Below are 21,316 nucleotides of genomic sequence, written 5' to 3'. Positions count from 1 at the left end.
CATCACATTACAGAATACGCTTTAGACAGTTGTGCTTGTAAATTCTAATCAATGCCAATTAGTGTCAATTAAGTGTTAAGTGGCAATTATCGGCACCGATTGGCTTGTTAACTAAGTTGCGTGCGCAAATCCAGAATATGACTGGATTTGTGTGTGGAACTTAAGTCAGGCTATATAGAATCCGGAGGATAACCTCGGGGATAATTTCATAAAAACCCTTTTATACACCTTAAAAAAGCTTTCGTTGGGAAAAAAAAAACAAATAAACCAAAAGCCTTTATAAATTATCCTCAGAATGTGGAAAAATCCCTCCTGAGCAAAGTTCATTGTTAGCTGAAGAGAATCTAGAATACTTAGAAAAAGCTTAAAATACAGCTGACAAATGTTAAATTTATCATCCCAAGGTTATGTTACTGTGTGTTGTTACTAATGTCTGCAGTGCTCTGTTTTATCAAGAGCACATACAGTGTCTGGGAAAGGTTTGGATAGGGGAGGGGATCAAGACCTCAGTGATGTCTCTCTGACTCTGGATTAAATCCCACAATTTCTCCTTCCTCATCTTTCAACCTGTGGCTGTGATTTGTCAGGCTGCTGTGAGGTGCTGGACCTCATACCTGAGGTTTGAAAGCCACACTTATGGGCAGATGATCAGAAGCTCCGCGTTGTTCCAAACAGTGCTCTAAAAATAGCGCCGAAACAGCGTGGGGCTATATCGTCCCTATGATCAGAGCTAATAGCATGCAAATGTAAGTACTAGCTCTGATTATAGGGGTGAAGTACGCTCAGGCACAATCCTCCCACACTTGTTTGACAGGTCCAGGTTGTCAAAAGCCTGGACCTGTTAAACATTCCAAAGGGCTACCCCTCCACACCCTCCGGTGACCACAACCCGCCCAAGCTCCTTCCCTGGACACCAACACAGGGGGGGCTGGAGGTCCAGTGGACCTTCAGCCCCCCTAACACTCCCCCTCCAACAAAAACAAGTTCTGGTCACCAGACCTCCAGCCCATACTCTGGTGGTCTAGCGGCAACTGACTGCGATCTCCCCTGAACCCCCGAACCCCTGCTACCTTGAATGGGGAGAGACACGATCCTAGTCCCTTCTTCCACAAGCACCGTTCCAAAATGGCTCTGCCCGGCTCTGCCCTGTGCATCCTGGGATGTGCTGGATGGGGCGTCCATTCCATATAAGGGAGAACACTTCTGTGAAGTCTCATGAGGCAGCCGCTTGAAGTCTTGGCGGCCATTTTCAAGAAGCGGCGGCGGGGATATCAGCGGCAGCGGGAAGAAAAAGGGGGGGTTCTTTCCTGCTTGGAAGAGGCCACTAGACCACCGCACACTACAGTAGGTTCAGGGGAGGGGGTAGAAGGGCTGCCCACCTGAAAACCTGACTGGCTAAGTATGTCCTACTCTGATCGGTAGACTAGCTTCCACTCTGTGGAAAGGCCCTGGTCACTCCTAAATCCTGCCCAGCTAAACCAGTTGCTTCTTCCTATCTGCTGGGTTTGGTCCTCTGTTGTCTTCACTGCCCGGTGTCTGATATCAGCTAGACTGTTATCAGGCTGTTTGACAATATCTGATCACACCTAACACCCCATAGCTGTTTTCTTTCCCTCTCTTGTACTCACAAGGGTACAGCACAGTGTAAGCTAAACAAAATATTTAATGGAAATATAAAAAACAGTAAGGAACTGTAGTGTACAGTGAAAGGCAGTCAAGACAAGTGCAGAAAATTGGAGTGATTTTGAAGTTTTGGTTTGCTGAATGTTTTTATGAGTTTACTTTGCAGTTGTCAGGATAGAACAAAGTTCTAGTAACTGTGTTCAGACTTGCAAGCAACCTCCAGTTCTCTAATTAAATAATAGGGAGGTAATTTGGTAAATATATATTCTGCATGTATTGCATGATTTCCACACGGACAATGGCTAATTGCAAGCTAGGGCACACAGAAACATGGGGCCTTGATTTGTGCAGTAGAGGTATTTGGGGGAGGAGTTGTGAGGTGCATTCCAGGGAGCAAGTAAACTTCATTTTGTTTGACCACACATCAGCTAATAGCTAGAACTAACAAAGTACTATGAAAGCACCAGCAGAGCAGTTCTTGGGACAGGAAGTGGCTCGTTTATAGCATTCAATTGTGTGGCCAGCAGAAAGCAATGCTTACTTGAAGTCCATTTAGAGTATGATGCCTGCAGCTAATGGAGCTAACCCCCCCCCCCCCCCCCCCCACACACACAATACTAATCAGAGACATATACAGACACAGGCAGGGTAATACAGCAGCCCACCTATATGCATAATATATATATATATAGAGAGAGAGACACACACACAGCGTAATCCACCAGTCTAGCATCACCAACCTACCCACCCACGCCAGAGAGCGCGAGGGCTCGGACTGACTCCTGTCACCGCAGCAGCCGGGGGCGGTGCCAACGCTGGACTCTAGGGCTGCGATTGGCCAGCAGCAAGCTGTAGGGGAGGAGCCCGGACCGCTGCAGTAGTCGCTGGCTTGGCTGGAACGGCGGCAGCTGCAGGAACAGCAGCAACAGCAGCAGCAACCGCGGGCGTCGGGTCTCGTGCAGCTTTCGAGCCTTCCGCCGCCCCGATCCTGCAGGGGGGCGCTTCGGAGCCTGGACTCCCATCGGGGGACCTGTTGCACGGCGGGATGCAGTAAGGTCCGGCGCGTGTGGGCTTTCTGCAGGGACTGGACCATGCCGTGCCCGGGGCATCTGGCGAGCCCACCCTGCTGAGGTCGTCCTGGCCAGCATGGATGCTCGTAGCTTTTCTGTAGCCCCCGGAGAAAGTGAACCTGCTATCAATGGAGGAGGAGATCGACACCCGCAAGATAAACAACAGTTTCCTGCGCGACCACAGCTATGCAACCGAAGGTAATTAGGTTGCGAGCCCAGCTTCTCTAGCCCCAAGTGGCGGATTCCAAGGGGGGAGGGGGGTGCAACAGGCCTGGGGCAGCCATCCGGCACGGGAAGGTGCACAGCTTTTGCAAGCGCTTTTCTGGGTAGGGAGCGGGGAGGCGATGCAGCAGGTGCTTTTCGCTTCAGGCCCTGCCGGGCTACAGCTCAGCAGTTTCATTTTTTGGCATTTGGCTGTTGGCTACCGTGATGAGCCCCAGAGAATTTGTCCGGTGTTACTTTAGCTCGCAGTAGGGAAGCCTGTGATGGCCTAAAAGAGGGCCCGGCCTAAGCCCTGGGCTGGGCAGGGTAGGGCTATGTGCAGTGTTGGTGACAGGTCTGCTGCAGCGGCTGCTGGCACCGTGCTATTGATTCAGGGTTGGCATGACCAGCAGACCGGGGGCACCGGAGGAATTTCTGCAGTGAAATGTCCAGGCAGCATAAGAGAAAAGAGAGATTATAGTAGAGAGCTACCGCCTCCCCCCAGGGCTGTACTGGTTTCCTCAATGGAAACCGACTAGTAAAGGTGGTTTCCGTTTTATTCATGGGTAAAGTTGTATTAAACAAACAAGAATACTAATAATTACGAGCTTCCAGATCACTAATGCTTCTTCCCCTTTTCCTCCTCTTGATAAAGTGCATTAAGAGTTAATGGGGCTGGCAAAAGTCTGAGATCTGACGGCTGCACCCAGTGAGTCCCGTCCCTGGAGACTGTGGCCGGTAATCTTTAATGCTTAACGAGATCCATGTCGGCACCGTCAAATCCGGAAGGCATTGCACTCCTTTATTGGGGGCATCTCAGAAAATAGTGCTGGCAGGGGTGTTAAATGCAAGTGAGATGTAGGAGGAGAATTTCTGCTGTCAGTGCTGTTTTCAGAGACCTCCAATGCAACCTTTATTTTGAAGCCATGGAAATATGAGAACTGCGCCTTGTGAATTTTATCTTGAAGGTTGTGTTTTATGGGTTTTTTTTTTTAAATTTAACTTGAGAAATATTCTGAAGAACATTGTTAAAGGGTTCCTCATGAAAAGTCTCCAGGATTTCAGTGAGTACGGAAAAAAATGATTGTCCTTGTGCATTTAAGCCCTTCTGGCATGGGTAGATTTCTGATTATAATGGAGGAGGGGGGAAGCATCTTAAAAGTAATATTGCTTAAGTAGTTCTGATACCATCTTTTAATCTAAAGGGAGAGTCTCACGAGCTTGTGGAATATTAAAAACTTGATAGTACAGAGCCCAGGTAAAAAATCACAGACTTGGATGGTTGCAGCTCAGCTGATGTAACATGTCAGTAAAATAATTAGATCTGAGACTTTTTTTTTTGACATGGCAAAGCCGCACAGTAGCTGCATTAATCAAGATGGCACACAAAATGACAGCACCATCCAAAAATGTCTTTTAAGGGGGAGGACAAAAGCTAGACAGGGTGGTCAAATTTGTTTTCTTGGAGTGGTGCTTCCTTCTTACAACAGTCTGTGGGGAGAGAATAGTGTGTCAGAAACAATCAAATCTCTCATCTTTGTTCCTTCCATCCTAACAGAAAGTCCTGCAATGTCTCACTTTTACATCAGATACAGAAACTGCCTGGATATGACATATATACTTAGCTGAATATTAATATGGCTTATTTTTGATAGAAATTGTTATTGTGTCTAGGCAACGAGAATATGGTATTTGTGTTTGGTATTGGTTAACTGACTTTGGAAGACTGATTGGTGAGAGCATGGCTAAAAGACAGAATTGAATGCTAGATATAAGAGCCGCTTCCTGCTCTTTTGGTGCTTCCATAGGGGTCCTCTTGTTTAGAGCACACTAAATGCTGCATAGCCTGTTATATACATGTGGGCTGCATGACATTTAGGGGTCATTTTACTAAGGTGAGCTAACAGATTTAGCCCGCAATAATGATCAGCGTGTGCTAAATGATAAGATGCCCATAGGAATATAATAGGTTTCTTATCATTTAGCGTGCTAAATCCATTAGTGGCTTAGCAAAAGGACTGCACAGTAATCTGATATTCCTATTTGTTATCTGTTGTGTCTTCATCAAAGAAGATGAAATTTACTTGCTCTCTAGAATGCAAAAACCAACAGGGAGCTGGGGGAAGAGATTTTGCTGCACCTTTCTGCAGAATGTATTTTCCAATGGCCAGAGAGTTTCTACCTAAGCACAAGGAGCCACAGTTGGATTTGAACCCTAGATTGGGGCTTAGCCTGCTGCTCTTTTAGGGTACTTGTCTACTGCTAGGTGATAGCTGACAGCTAGATGATAGTGAGTCTTCCAGCAACCTACTTGAGGTTTTAGTATTGCTGTGCTCCAGTCATGCTTATGGTTGTTGAATGCTATATGTAATGGCTGTGTATCTGGAACATAAACATGCAATTATTGTGTTTGATTTCAGCTTTGCTGGCACATAGAGAGCTAGTTATCATGAGTCTTAATTCTTTATTCTGTTTTCTATGGCAGTATACCCCAACATGTTGAATTGTGCAGTGTGTTTGTTAAAGAATGAATCATGTGGACAGTGCTAGAATTAGAATTACATCTCTCCTCCCCCCAAATGGAAATCAACCACTTGCAGGCCCTTCAGGGAGTGCCATAGCCTGTTCACCCCTGTGCTGGGGTGAGTACTCCCTCATTCACATTCCCCAGGGACTTTATTCATGTTCAGTTGCAAGTCTATTTTTTGCATTCCAAGGGGATTGACCCCGAGGCACTGTGAAAGTTAAAGGGTCTAGTGCACCCCCCCAGGCCCCACTGCCCCATACTGCACTCCAACCTTTGATCAGGCTGTCAAGGCAGATGCCAAGAGCCACAGTATGTTCCTCCTGCCCTGTTTGTACCAAAGTGGAAATGTTGCATTGTGGGGTTTCCATGGCTCCGACATTGTGATTTGGAGTTACTACATGTCCTATAACAGCTGGCATGGACAAGAAGGGCGGGCGTTAAGATGCAGAAACCATATCCAGAGAATACCTTATACTTTATTACCCTAACTATAAAAACATCAATTTTAAGTCTATATTATGCAAAGATTTGTCTCATATAGGCAGTAAGTGGTGGAATGAAATACCAGTTGAAATTAAACCAATTTCTAACTATTAAATGTTCTGAAAATTTCTGAAAACTTTTCTCTTTGAAAAATTCCTGAAATATGTTATCCATCGAATTCTAGTATTTCTGTAAAAAGCCTATGATCTCTAGCTAAGTTGCTTTAACGGATCAATCCTTACATCAACATTTGTATCTGACACATAGAGCTGAATAATTGGTATTCGGATTATGTGGGATATAAGAACCAAAATAAAAAAATATCCTAAGTGAAAAACAGTTCTGTAAAGAAAACTACATGGTATCAGTTTTCCATCTAAGAAAATCCTGCTTCCCTGTCAATAAGAAGTAACCAGCAACCAGTGTGTTGATCGCTTTGTAAGCAAGTTATAGGTGGTGAGAGCTGAGCAGGCTGGTGGATCTCTGCCGTCATTTCCTATGCTGCTAGAAGTCTTAATACCCTCACTGTTAACCCCCTCCTCCATCCTGTTCACATACACGCATGTGTATACTCTGTGTCCCTTTATCCTGGCTCACCATGAAGATGACAAAAGCAGACTTTCAGAAATTCTATGCTTCTAACAAATATTTATATGTCCCTGCAACACTTGAAAGCGTATTTAATTAAAGTGAAACTATTACCTGAGTTCTTTATCACTGATTGAACCTTTCTAAGCCTGAAGCATACCGCCTTTAGTTTTTGGTGTTGCAGGGGCAGGGATGAACACAGTACTCGGTGTGCCCTAGTTTGCAATTAGCCATTGTCCGTGTGGAAATCATGCAATACATGCAGAATATACTTTATCAAATTACCTCCCTATTATTTAATTTTCACAAAAATTACACAGAAAAGTGTATTTAATTAAAGTGAAACTATTACCCGAGTTCTTTATCACTAATTGAACCTTTCTAAAGCCCAAAGCATGCTGTCTTTAGCTTTTGGTGTTGCATCACACCTTCAAAGGCCTCTCTATTTGCTTAAAATTGAAAATAAATTGCTATACTTCTGCCATTTTTATTTACTGTGTGTTTTGGCCTGGTGGTTTCCATCTACTTCTAACTGTGGTGACATGGGCCTTCCTTAGCAGCTACCTGGGGGAGGAAGTTTCTCATTTTTATATTTCCTCTTTCAGCTCATCCACTCATTGCGGTGATGGGCCTTGTTCAGTGGTCACAGACTTTGGCTCCCACCAGTAATGTGGACCATGAGTCTGGCCACTAGGTGTCCCCATTACATGGCAGATAGACCCTCCCACTACCTAGAGGACATTAATTCTGCTGGGGAAAGAAATCCTAGCCGAGAAATGGAACTCATGGCTTCTCCCTTAATTTAAATAATTTTTCAACGTATCAGTCGTTTACCAGAATACATTATTCCCTCAACATTCCAGTCAGCAGCACATCAATGCAAACATTTCTTCTCTAGTCCCCTCATACCCCACCCTCCCAAGTCTACTCCCTTTCAGTCAGGCATCATGATGTCATTAGTAAAGGAAACCTTTGCTTGAAGAGACACTTTAGATGGAAGGCATTTTTAACCTTTACCCTTCCCTCAGTGCATTAATTGCTTTACCTATTTAAGGAATTTCCAGTCTGTGGCAGCAATATTTTTTTAAAATTAATTCATATAAACTCACTTTAAAGGGTGAACTGTCACACCAGCCATAGGGTTCTACTGGGTTGAATTTCTGTCATTCACTTCTTTGGTCAGTCTCCTTTACCTGCTTGCTCTGCCCCTAGCAGTGAAGCCGTTTGAGTGACCAGAGTACTGTGACCCTGGAACCTGCATTCCGAGACCTCTATTGAACACTTTGAAGGCAAATCCGTAATGTGACGCTTTTGCACCAATTCTGTACTGACGCTTAGGTCTACCCTAAATTGTTGTAGAATGCTAGTGCCAAAACGTAGGCGTGGCCCCTGACACCATGTCAAGGAGTACGCTAAGTGACTCATATTACTACTACTACTACTATTTAACATTTCTAGAGCGCTACAAAGTGTACGCAGCGCTGTACAAACACAGAAGAAAGACAGTCCCTGCTCAAAGAGCTTACAATCTAATAGACAAAAAGTAAAGCATTTAAATTTAAAATATTTAAGCAGTCAAGCACAAGAGAACAGTCACAGAAGGACAGAAGATGTTGAAGGGTGGTCAGTGTGATTAGGTGTAATTCTGGTTGGAGTAGTGGGAGAAGGTGATAGGAGATATACTATAGGATGTCATTCTGAGGCCAGGCTAAGTCTAAAGCAGGAGAAGGTATTCTCTGCAGCCTATCTGTGAGATGGAAAATGCTCTCTGAAGCAGGGTTGCCAGGTGGAAAATTTTTTTCCAGCCCACTGGAGCCCAAAAAACAGCCCAAAAACCGCCCAAACACAAACCCCGCCCCTGACACCCCCACCCCCGCGTCATCACCCCCGCCCCGCCGTCATAAACCCCGCCCCCGCCGTCACCGGCCCCGCCTCCCACGTCACCGGCCCCGCCTCCCCGTCATCGGCCCCGCCTCTTACGTCATCGGCCCCGCCTCCCCGTCATCGGCCCCGCCTCCCACGTCATCGGCCCCGCCTCCCACGTCACTAACCCCGCCCAAAACGTCATTAACCCCACCCAAAAACGTCACTAACCCCGCCCCCCCGCGGCCGAAAAAACCGCCCGAAGCACAAAAACCAGCCCAAAAAACCGCAACCCGCCGCGGGCAAAAATTTCCCGCGGCGGGTCGCGGAAAACCGCCCAATTGGGCGGTAAAACCGCCCACCTGGCAACACTGCTCTGAAGCTGCTGCTATAAGTTGTTAGTTTTCTCTCCCTGAAAGAGATCCAAGCCACACCCACGAAGTTCAAACTGTCAGTGGGGAGGGTGAGGGGAGGAAATGGCAGTGCTTGATGAAAAAGAGAGCTCAGTTTGATAGGAGATATACTATAGGATGTCATTCTGAGGCCAGGCTAAGTCTAAAGCAGGAGAAGGTATTCTCTGCAGCCTATCTGTGAGATGGAAAATGCTCTCTGAAGCTGCTGCTATAAGTTGTTAGTTTTCTCTCCCTGAAAGAGATCCAAGCCACACCCACGAAGTTCAAACTGTCAGTGGGGAGGGTGAGGGGAGGAAATGGCAGTGCTTGATGAAAAAGAGAGCTCAGTTTGATAGGAGATATACTATAGGATGTCATTCTGAGGCCAGGCTAAGTCTAAAGCAGGAGAAGGTATTCTCTGCAGCCTATCTGTGAGATGGAAAATGCTCTCTGAAGCTGCTGCATATAACTGTCATATAACTGACAATATTCTAGAAGTTACACACGTCATGTGGCATCACGCCCATGGTCCGCCCATGTGTTTGTCTACCTTGGAGTTACACATGAAAGCACTTAGGATAGCACCTAGTGAGTTATATTATATGATCCACAGAAGCTTAGCTGAAATTGGGTGGCGGGGGAAGAGGGGTTGGTGGTTGAGAGGCTAGGATAGGGGAGGGCAGACTTATACGGGGTCTGTGCCAGAGCCGGTGATGGGAGGTGGGACTGGTGGTTGGGAGGCGGGAAATACTGCTGGACAGACTTATAAGGTCTGTGCCCTGAAAAAGACAGGTACAAATCAAGGTAAGGTATACACATATGAGTTTATCGTGGGCAGACTAGATGGACCGTGCGGGTCTTTTTCTGCCGTCATCTACTATGTTACTATGCATAAAACCACCAATTAAAGACCCCATTAGCATGAGTAAGTGGTGCATATCTCTAGGTACAAGCTTATAAAATGTCCCCATGTGTCTGTGGTCTGGAACAGTTACTTAACCTCTAGATTCACAGGGCCTGGGATACTATAACAGCATTAATAGTCCTGTACAGTCCAGCACTCTAGAAATATCAAAGAGAGGTTCATCTAACAGCAGCACTTTCTGTCGATTGATGTTGCTGAAAAATAAGGAAAATAACCCCCTCTAAATGGCAGCCCTGTAAATCTTCAATAATGGATTAACTATAGTCCTGAGTGACCCTGGTTTTCACAGTTATATTGGTTCAGCCTTATTGTACCTAACGATAGCTGCCGGTAGACATTCCAGGATACTCTGCAGCAAAAAGGAATTCATTTTCCTTATCCTGGACAGAATTATTTGTTGAAGATTAGTCTGCTTAATCCAGTTGGCGTTCATTGTGCCAGAAATGTGGAGTCAGGCCGCAGAGGGATTTAACAAGAGCTCTCCATAGCTGTGATGGCAGTTCCTTGTCTATAGCTGGATCGTGAAGCACACAAAGGCTTTGGTTCTCCAGGGTTAGAGGACAGAAGCTTTCTTTGCTGAGTGATGTGAAGCCAAGTTATTTATACCATGGTATGACTAATGAAATTAGGATGAAAAGGAGCTTCTGAGCTTTTTAACCTGTGCCAACGATGGAGCCTTTTTGAGTTCCGGCACGGCTGAGGTGGGTAACAGCCTCCCAGGACTTCATTCATGTGTTCAGTTGCAACTTAGTCTATTTCTTGCAGTTCCAGGGGAAATGACCTCCAGGCAGTGAGAAAGTTAAAGCCTGGGCCTCCGCTATTCATTTACCCTCTTTCTTCACTAATCCACTTCACATGATCGGAACTTATTTTCTTTTCATTTGCTTAATCAGGCTCAGTACTCTTTATACAAGATGCCTCGTTTACATAAAAGTCTTGGGGGTAGAAATAACAAACAGGGGAGGGGGCTGATGGCGCAGAAAGTAGACTTGATCCTGATGGGGTGCATTTTCAAAGGGATCTAGCTGCCTGATTGGAGTTAAGTAGCTAAATGCATGCTTGAAAATCCCCTCTCTCCCTCCCCCATTAAGGGGCTAATGTTATAGATCAATTCCACTGATGGCCAATGTATCAAATTTGAAATAAACATGGCACAGTGGATTTATAAAATTGCCTGGGGATGTTTGTAAATGTATGTACAGGCTCCCTGTATATGCATAACTTACACCAATCTGAGCGAAGGTGTTCCCGGAGCAGGTACAATGAAATGGGAAAGTTGTGGATGCCTCAGAGCAGGTAGAATCATGGTAAATAAGAGACATGCAGAACTTTCTGGTACTTTTCAAGAGGTACATGTGTGCCTGCTTTTTCTTTATAAGCAGGCACGATCTGAAGTTTGTGCATGTTAGGTGACCTCGTATAAATTAACCCTCTGAACAAGGCAACATTAAGGTGTAGGCAAATTTTACTAAAGGGCGCCAAAGGCCGGATTCTGTAAATGGCGCTCAAAAAGGGCACCGGAAACGATTGGTGCTAAGTGTGATTCTATAAAGAGCGCAGACCCTTTATAGAATCACACTTAGTGCCGCTCCCCGCTCCCTGCCTTTGGGCACCAGACTTAAGCCTGCTGAAACCTGGTTTAAATGCTGCTGCCCAAGTTGGGTGCACTGACCCATCATTCAGCAACAATGTGTGGAATTTTATGGAACGCCCCTGACACGCCTATGCCCCTCCCATGACCACACCCCCTTTTGAGATATGTGCTATAGGATATAGTCAATGGAAACAAAGGAGAAAAAGGGGGGGGTCCACTCCTTCCACAATAACGCAAGCAAAGCAAACTCAGGGTGGAAGAAAGCCAAGTCCAAGTGACCAGCCCAAACACAGAAGTAAGAGCTCCAAACAAAGTTTATTGGGACCCTACATGGTCCGTGTTTTGGCGGAAAAGCCTTCTTCAGGGGTCTAAAAACATATAAGGTTAAAATCAATTTATTTATCTTTATTTTTGTTTTTATTTTAATTTGTATATTGATTTTAACTTTATGTGTTTTTAGACCCCTGAAGAAGGCTTTTCGGCCGAAACACGGACCGTGTAGGGTCCCAATAAACTTTGTTTGGAGCTCTTACTTCTGTGTTTGGGCTGGTCACTTGGACTTGGCTTTCTTCCACCATGGGATATAGGCACCCAGGTGGGCATGCAAATCCTAATCGGTGCCAATTAACATCAATAATTGGTTGTTAGCACCCAGTTATGGATGATTAAGAGCTCGTTAGCCAGTTAAGTTGTGTGCATATCTCAGGCCCATGCAGAAATCAGGGCACCATATATAGAATCCGGGGGTAAACCCTTAACATGGGGTTAGCTCGCAAGAACAGGCTACCAGAAAACACATTAAAACGTTTTGCATTATTTTGCGTGTTACATTGCGGTAATCCATGTTTTATCTGTTTTTTTAAATGTATTTTTAGAGGGGGTGTCTGATGAGCAGAGAGGGAACATTTAATGTCTCGTTAATGAATGACCAGCGAGAAAAGAAAAGAAAAGAAAAAGCCTACTGTAATCCACATTAAATCTGGAAAGTCTGGCATTAGAACTCACTAAACCCAGATTTCACTGCTTCTTAGTAAAAAGACCTTATACCTAGCTCCAAATATTCAAGAGGGGCCCTCTCAGATGTGTAATTTAATGGCTCCCAAGGCTGATTTTTGCTCTGATAAGTCAGCTGCTGGCAGAAATAAAAGGGGTGAGGGTGGCAGAGCCACTGCTGCCCACTTAAATTTATTGTCCTTCCTATTCACTGTCCTCCAGCCAGTCCGAGGAGCCAGGGAGCATTGTTTATTACCTGCTGTTTTCTTTTCTACTGGCTTTCATGTGCAGTCAAAACCACCTGGGAATCTGTTTGTGGAAATTTTTTAAATATATTTATATTATAATGGGAGGGGGCAATCAGCTTGTTTGTTTGTCTAGGGATTACCAAAGGCTTAATCCTGTCCTGTCTGTGATCTAGGAATCTAGTTTCACTAGCTAGGTGTTTTGGAGGTAGGGGTTAACGGGACTCCTTGGCAGGGCTGGCAAAACCATTAGACCAGACTAAACAGTCACCTAGGGGATGGAAGAGAGTAGCTGCTGTCAAAGCAAAACAGTAGAGCCTCACAACCGGACAAACTAGGAAGAACAGGTCATTTTCAGTTAATCCATTTACCCTTTTAAGTGGCTTTTGGAAATGCCCCTATAATTTACAAAAAAAAAGTTTTAGTATTTAAAAGTATGATGTCCAAATATGCATTTTGAAAGGATTGTTCTGGAGGGGGGGCGGTGTTAAGATGATCCTGATTGTTGAGTTTATCAAAATCTTGTAGAATGGGGAGAGTCTAGGGGGGCTCAAAGTTAATTGAGAGAGGTTAAAGGTTTGCCCAGGGTGCCAATACAGTGTTTCCCAAGTTCAGTTATGGAGTACCCCTTGCCAGTCAGATTTTTAGGATATCCACAATGAATATGCATGAACTTGATTTCCATACACTGCCTCCATTATATGCAAAACTCCTTCATGCATATTCATTGTGGATATCCTGAAAACCAGACTGGCAAGTGTACTCCAGGACCGGACTTGGGAAACACTGGCCTAATACCTTTTGAGCGTTAGCCAACTAAGGTTAGGTGCCTAAGCTTGAGCATCGACAATGATTGACCTCCTGTACTTAGGACAATGTTCAACTGCAGGTTGTGATTTGAAATGTGACTCCGATGTTTCCTTCAATTTTACTGATTTATTTTATTTATTTATTTGTTACATTTGTATCCCACATTTTCCCACCTATTTGCAGGCTCAATGTGGCATACGTGGAGGGGCATAATCGAACGCGAACGCCTGTCTCCATGGGTGTCTATGTCCAAAAACGGGTACGTGAAGAGGCGGGACAGACTGTATTTTTGAAAAAATGGACGTTTTTCAGCTGGGCGTTTGTTTTTTTTTTTAGCGATAATGGAAACTAAAAACGCCCAGCTCAAAAATGTCCTAATCCAAGTCATTTGGTCGTGGGAGGGGCCACGATTCGTAGTACATTCGCCCCCCCTGACATGCCAGGACACCAACTGGGCACCCTAGAATTCAGTGTGGTGGACTTCAGACAACGCTCCCACATGCATAGCTCCCTTACCACGGGTGCTGAGTACCCAACCCCCCTCCCCCAAAACCCACTACCCACAAATGTACAACACTACCATAGCTCTTAGGGGTGAAGGGGGCACCTACATGTGGGTGCAGTGGGTTTTGGAGGCCTCCAATTTACCAGCACAAGTGTTACAGGTGGGGGGGGGGGGGGGGGGGATGGGCCTGGGTCCACCTGGCTGAAGTGCACTGCGGTACCCACTAAAAGTGCTCCAGGGACCTGCATACACGCAGGCCTCTAGGACTTGTTGCTGCTATATAACATTGGCACACCAGTTGACACCTGAAGACTAATCTCTCCGAAAACGTCCTTTATTGGAATAAGCACGCTTACTCACAGTTAACTGCAGATCAGAGGTTGTGCCCCACTGGCAACGAGTCTCCCTGGTACTGAGATGAGCAGTAGGTCCGAGCTGGCAGAATGGTGTACAATGCTCTCTTTCAGCCACATTCAAGGTAAGAACTAAGTTCTGTAACGTGGCTAACACGTGAAAGGGATCTAAAAATGGCCACTACCTCATGGACTACCAGAAACAAAACAGGGCACACTCTGACCCAGTAAGCAGGGGGAAAAGCACCATGGGAGTAGAGCCTACCAACTACCAACATCGTGAGCATTTGCCACAAGCTAGTGGAATCATGGAGCCCAATACCCTACACACCACAATGCATTGCTGATGTGACTCTGCATTGCGCATAACAGAAAAGGTGTCACACTCACCCGAGAGCCACATCAGAACCAGGGAAAGGCTGTCACAGGATAGAACACATTCTGCTGTCATGGAGGTGGGTACGGCATTTGAGGCTGGCATACAGGCTGGAAAAAAAGTTTTTAAAGTGGGGTCTTTTTGGTGGGAGGGGGTTAGTGACCACTGGGGGAGTCCGAGGAGGTCATCCCCGATTCCCTCCAGTGGTCATCTGGTCAGTTGGGGCACTTTTTGGGGACCTGTTCGTGAAAAAAAGGGTCCAAAAAAAGTGACCCAAAATCGCGGTAAAAACACCTTTTTCTTCGATTATCAGCTAAAGACGCCCATCTCTCCTCGGCCGATAACCATGCCCCAGTTCCGCCTTCACCACGCCTCCAACACCCCCCCCCCCCCCCCCCCCCGTCAACGTTACCCATTTCCGCGACGGATTGCAGTTGGAAACGCCCAAAATCGGCTTTCGATTATACCGATTTGGGCGCCCACAGGAGAAAGACGTCCATCTCCCGATTTGGGTCGCAATATAGGCGTTTTTCTCTTTCGATTATAAGCATTTGCCAAGAACGGTAGGGAAACAAATGCAAGGTGGTATTGTGGTCGTATAAAGGGTCCTTTTCTTTCAGGCATAAGGGGGATTAGAGAGAGAAAGGTAAAATAGTGTCCTATACGATCGCTGGATATGTTGTGTTGCAGGGAGTTATCAAAAAGAATGCCCACTGTTGATATTTAAATATACAGCAATCTAACGATTCCACAATCAGTCTCTAACTCACAATACTACTACTACTACTTAATATTTCTAAAGTGCTACTAGGGTTACGCAGCACTGTACAATTTAACATGGAAGGACAGTCCCTGCTCGAAGAGCTTACAATCTAATTCTCATGTATATTCATTCTTATCGTAGCAGACCTCAGAGGTATTGTTGATACTGCGTTTTCTCTTTGATGTTATCAAACATCTAGTGATCAAACTTGTATGCCTCTGGTCATTGGTCAATATATTTATATCTTTTTTTTCTATTTAATTATGCCTTTTAACTTTTTATATCCAATCTTTCTCAATCATCATAAAATAAAAAGGAAGAATCCCTTGTACTTAGCTTTGTATCAACTAAAGCTTCAAGTCTTTGAGACTTCTGTAACTCATCATCTAGGGCTCCACACCTAGGGCGCCCCTCTGAGGTCTGCTACGATAAGAATGAATATACAGCGTTGCAGGGTGTTGACATCTATGTTGGGTCAGAAGCGTATGCCCTTTTGAACAGGTAAGTTTTTAGTGATTTCCTGAAGTTTAGATGATTGTATGTTGTTTATGTTCAGTATTATTTAGATGCCTTTTTACTAAGCAGCGTAGGCGCCTAACACGTGCCAAATTGGAGTTACCACCTGGTTACCGCGTGGCCCTTGCGGTAATTTCAATTTTTGCGCGTGCGCTACGTGCATCTGAAAAATATTTTTTATTTTCTGATGCGCGGCAGCTACTCGCGTCAAGTGGAATTTGACACACGTAGACCATTACCACCCAGCTACCACGTGAGACCTTACTGCAGGGTCAATGGCTTGCGGTAAGGTCTCAAACCCAAAATGGACGCACGGCAATTTTCATTTTGTCGCACATCCATTTTCGGCAACAAAAAAAGGCATTTTTTTGCAGGTGCGCTAAAAATAATTCTACACGCGCCCAAAACATGCGTCTACACTACTGCAGGCCATTTTCAGTGCACCTTAGTAAAAGGACCCCTTAGTGACTCTTCCCTGAGAAATATCTGTGAACTACAACAGCACATAAATAGCTTTTACGAAGAATAAAACAGATCTAAATGAGCTGGGAAGAAAGTTGAAGAGAAAAGCTTCCAAACACTGTCTGAATCATGTGGAGGCTAAAGAGAACTTTGCTTCCTGCCTCAGTCAATTATACCCCTGCTGGGGAGAGGGGGGCAATGGGGAATCTTTCAACCAGTACCCCAGCTGGAAATAAGTAGATCACAACCATCAACGCGGGGTTTTTTGTGCATCTGTACAATGTTGTATTCGAGGGGCTGTCTATGCTCATTAGTGACTGAGGCAGCTAGGCAAGGATTCCTTCTTCTCACTTCTTTCTTGTGTTCAAAGCTTTTCTCCCAGGAGATGCTGAACACAGGAAGATTATTACCACTGTCTGCAGTGGGCTCTGATTTCTGATTCCGTGAGACTTGATTTTTGAATGTTGATTTGGAGTCAAATTTGAAGGAGGGAGGCTGCGAGGAAACATTTGTGAGGGTTAGAGCCACAGTAACTTATTGTAAGCCTGTAAATGTAGAAGGCAACCCCCACATAGGGTATATCCTTGGCAAGGATAATCTAGAAGTGCTACTTGACTGAGACAGCATTCCTGAGACAGACCCAGAGGTCAGCTGCAAGAAGGAGAGAGGGAGGTGACTGGAAATCAGTGAGGGTCTATGGCAAGGATGGGCAACCGTCAAAAGGAGGCTGACCAAATTTTGGTTTCTATTTCGGTCTTGGTGCTGAAACTGGCCTGAAATCCAAATTTGGCTTTATTTAAGTTTCAGCTAAAAATGCCAGTGTATTTATGGCTAAAACTGAAACTATGCACTGGGTACCCTTAGTCCTTTAAACCAGCACTCCTGGCCCCTTCCTCACCCCCTCCCCACCGAACGGGAGCACCCCTATCACAGACCTACCCATAGCTCTTCCCCACAATCCTACCTTAGAGTCCCTGGCAGTCTACTGGCAATTTGGGGCAGGAGCGATCCTCAGTCACTCCTGCCCATGCTGTCTCTGCTGTCAAAATGGCTGTCAAAATGGCTGCCACAGACACTTGTGGCAGTCTCACAAGACACTCAAAATAAAACTGGGAACAATACATTCCTATATAGCCCTCTCTAGATGAAGCAATCCAAAATATATAGAAAGAACTGTGTTGCAAATACTTTAATTCACACCATTCATTATATATCAAGATAATAATAGTATATAAAATGATTCAAATATTCAAACCCATTAAAAATAACAGGTGGTAAAAGATGACATTCCCCACTTTTCATCAGCATACCAAATTCAATTTATCTCAAACAAAGAAATGTATTATTACATACAATGGGCCCTGTTTACTAAGCAGGCGTTATAGGCGCGTTTACATTTTTAACCCGCATTAACCATGTATGTACCTACAATATCCCTATAGGCGCCTACATGGTTAGCGTGCGTGCTGAGTGTAGGCGCTAAAAACACTAACACACCTTAGTAAACAGGGCCCAATAATTTGATACACAACATTATCTTTAATACAGTTGATCTAACGCCCTAATAAATAGGCCCTTATAAATCTAATAATATCAAAAAAATACAGAAAAAAGGGAAATGATGATTGTGATGCCCGGGCATTGTCCCTTTTGGAGTCTGACCTTACTCAAATTGCTCACTGGCTGTAACTTCACAAGATGCAGTTAAATTTGTTCAATTCAGCATTTATTAGAAAAAGGAGCCCTTCGAATTATTTTACATGCATTAATATTTTCTCATCTGCACTACTGTAATTCTCTTTATAAGGGTGTTTGTTAAAGAGGACTTAGGCAGCTCCAGTTAGTGCAGAATACTGCAGTGAAATTATTTTAGGAGCGAAAAGATGCAATCTTGTTACTCCTCTTTTACAAGTTGAACATTGGTTACCGGTTACTTATCATACCTTATTTAAGATATTGGTTTTAGTTTACAAGATCTCTCATGATGGTTCCCCTGTGTTTTTATCTCAGTTTCTGGTTCCATATACACCTTCTAGGTCTCTTCGTTCTGCTCAGCAGAATTTATTGCTGGTCCTGTCTTTTTGCCAAGTCTCCCAAACTACTTGTTGAAATTCAATGCTTCGTGTGGGCCATGAGCTCTGGAACCAGCTTCCAGTTTTCTTGCAGTCAGAGTCTTCCTTGTCTTCCTTTAAAAATGTATTTTTTTTCTGGAAGCATTTGATTCTAATTTTTAATGTGTTTACTGTTGCTTGCATGCCAGTGTGTCTGGTTTGGCTAGGACTGTGCCCCGGGGGGTGGGGGGCTGGAGGCATGATGGGTAGACAGTATCTCTGCTTTTCTTTTCTGTCATAATATTGGAGTTCCTTTCGGACAATTCGAGTCCCTTGTGTTATATTGTTCATCATACTCTGCTTTGAAAGATTTTCTCTAAGCAGTTAATCAAGAGAAATGAACCTGAACCTGAAACCTAAAAAGAAAGCAAGACACTTGGAATTTGTTTCCTTTCTAAGCAAACACTAAAGCTTGCCTTTTGCTTATGATGGTGCCAGAGGCATTCAGTCAGTAGAACAGCTACTGAGTACTCACGTCTGATCCATGAGATTTATTGGTGTTCTTGAGAGAACCCTTAGCTCAGATGGATCACTAAGAAATTCATGGAGGACACCAGTAGTGAAGAACATCCAGTCATTGGCTCTCCATGTGGTAAAGGATGGAAGCCATTCTAGGAAATAGCTCTTTGTGGAGTGATGCAAATTCAAGGTATTTGTATTATATATAGCCTCTGTCACTTTTAATATGATTATAACTTTCAGGTACTTTTTTCCTGATTGGAGAGACAAATACAATGAGTTCCACCAAGGTCTGTGTAGGAGTCTTTTCCTTCTATCTCACCTTTGCTGGTCTGAGACCTGTTTAGGCCTGAATCATCTTTTGCTGAACAAATATGGATTCTACAGCCTGTGGCCTGAATACATCAGAAACCAGTTGTCTACAAAGGAAAACTGCTTCTTGGCATATCTTGACCATCCAAGGACATGTGTTTACGTGCTAGGCTCAAAAAGAGCTGGTTGTGCTCCTGTAATCATGCTTCCTCTTTAATACTCTTACCTTCTCTGTGTGAGAGGGTGATAAAGCTTGAACATTAGAATTTCTAAGGCTGGTTCTTTTCCTTGTGCTTAAGTCCCATGCTTCTAACTAGAGATTTGCATGGGGATGGGGACAACGGGAAACCTGTGGGAATCCGCAGTGTTGGTGACAAAAGAATCATTAATACCGTGGGGATGGGAGAGGTGGATCGGAAGTGAATGGGGACGGGAGGGGATGGAGACCAGATTGGGTCCCCGTTCACACCTCGATTCAGAAACCAATACCAAAAAATCAGAGGAGAAATCCATTTTAATAATAAGTACATAAGTATTGTCATACTGGGACAGACCAAAGGTCCATCAAGCCCAGCATCCTGTTTCCAACAGTGGCCAATCCAGGTCACAAATATCTGGCAAGATCCCAAAAACGTTCAATACATTTTATGCTGCTTATCCCAGAAATAAGCAGTAGATTTTCCCTGTCATTTTAATAATGGTCTATGGGCTTTTCCTTTAGGAAGCCTTCCAAACCTTTTTTTAAACCCCGCTTAGCTAATCGCCTTTACCACATTCTCTGGCAACGAATTCCAGAGTTTAATTACATGTTGAGTGAAGAAACATTTTCTTTGATTCATTTTAAGTTTACTACTTTGTAGCTTCATCGAATGCCCCCTAGTCCTAGTATTTTTGGAAAGAGTAAACAGACACTTCACATCTACCCTTTCCACTCCACTCATTATTTTATAGACCTCTATCATATCTCCCCTCAGCCGTCTTTTCTCCAAGCTGAAGAGCCCCTGCCACTTTAGCCTTTCCTCATAGGGAAGTTGTCCCATCCCCTTTATCTTTTTTGAGATGCGGCGACCATAATTGACCACAATATTCAAGGTGCGGTCGCACCACGGAGCGACACAAAGGCATTAGAACAGCCTCATTTTTGTTTTCCATTCCTTTCCTAAGAATATGTTTTTCTTGCATATTTAACAAAATAATTCCTATTGTTTTGTGTTAAACTTTAACAAGTTTTAGGAATCATTTTATGTTTTATTTTAAATTTACAAATGTTCTAACTGTGGGTTGGGTACAGGGATGGGAAAGAAAACTGTGGGGATGGGGAGGGGAAGGTAGCAATATGATAAGGATGGGGTGGGGACAGAAAAGAATTGGCTGGGGATGGGGAGGGTACGGTAGTAATACAATAGGGATAAGGATGGGGTGGGCACGGGTAGGGATGGGGACCAGATTATGTCTCCATGCACACCTCTATTTCTAACACAGTATGTAGTCATGGCCAAGAGGTATGTCTACCTGGAAATGAAATTAGCTAATAAGATGCCAGTATAAGGTCTTGTAGAGTTTCTTCCTTTCTCTCTCAAAATGATGAGTGTTGCTACTTTGGGAAGATGGAATTCTGGAGAAGCAATTTAGCTAAAGCCTCCTATGCGATGTGACAGTTTCCTCTAAGGCAAAATAAGTTACCCAGTGCCAACCACATATTTGACCTCTTCGGTGAATGTAATAAGAAACTGCACTATTGAATTACTCCCCCGCAGACTGATACCATAACTGCCTCTCTTTTGAGGAGAATTCAGGTGAAAATGGAGGAAACACTATTTGCTAGTGGATGAAGGGTTAAAAGAGATTAGTGCAGAGGTTCTTGGTTAAATCACAGAGCGAAAATGTAATGATCTATAGCTCACAGAGGACAAGTCCAATACTAATCAGATTGCACATCATAGCAAGCAGTTTAATTTTGATTTGCGAGGCCCTGTTGTATGCGTAACCTTTGATTTTTTTTCTAAGTTTTATGTTCGTGTGGCTATATGGGGTGGAAATGTAACCCATTAAAATGTAGAAGTAGGATCTGATATCAGATTATGAATATTTTTGTTCTCCTAAAACAGCTAGTGCAGAGTAGAACTCCACGAGCTTTCTTTAATT

At 44.2% G+C, this 21,316-nt stretch overlaps 1 protein-coding gene across 2 annotated transcripts in view; it reads left to right on the top strand.

Annotated features, from left to right (window-relative positions):
• The window catches only part of PPP2R2B (protein phosphatase 2 regulatory subunit Bbeta), a 239,102-nt gene that overhangs the window by 59,488 nt on the left and 158,298 nt on the right, over positions 1–21,316 (top strand). Inside the window, exon 1 of one of the 2 annotated variants that reach the window (XM_030212896.1) lies at positions 2,549–2,891. The exons of the other annotated variant lie outside the window; for it this stretch is intronic. Coding sequence (XP_030068756.1) covers positions 2,822–2,891 — 70 coding nt within the window. The 5' untranslated portion in view covers positions 2,549–2,821. Of the gene's footprint in view, positions 1–2,548; positions 2,892–21,316 lie in introns of those variants that run through there. 2 annotated transcript variants of the gene reach the window in all.

This window comes from Microcaecilia unicolor, chromosome 8 (genome assembly GCF_901765095.1).
Source record: "Microcaecilia unicolor chromosome 8, aMicUni1.1, whole genome shotgun sequence".
NCBI classification, from domain to species: domain Eukaryota; kingdom Metazoa; phylum Chordata; class Amphibia; order Gymnophiona; family Siphonopidae; genus Microcaecilia; species Microcaecilia unicolor.
This window is presented reverse-complemented; position numbering and strand designations above follow the sequence as displayed.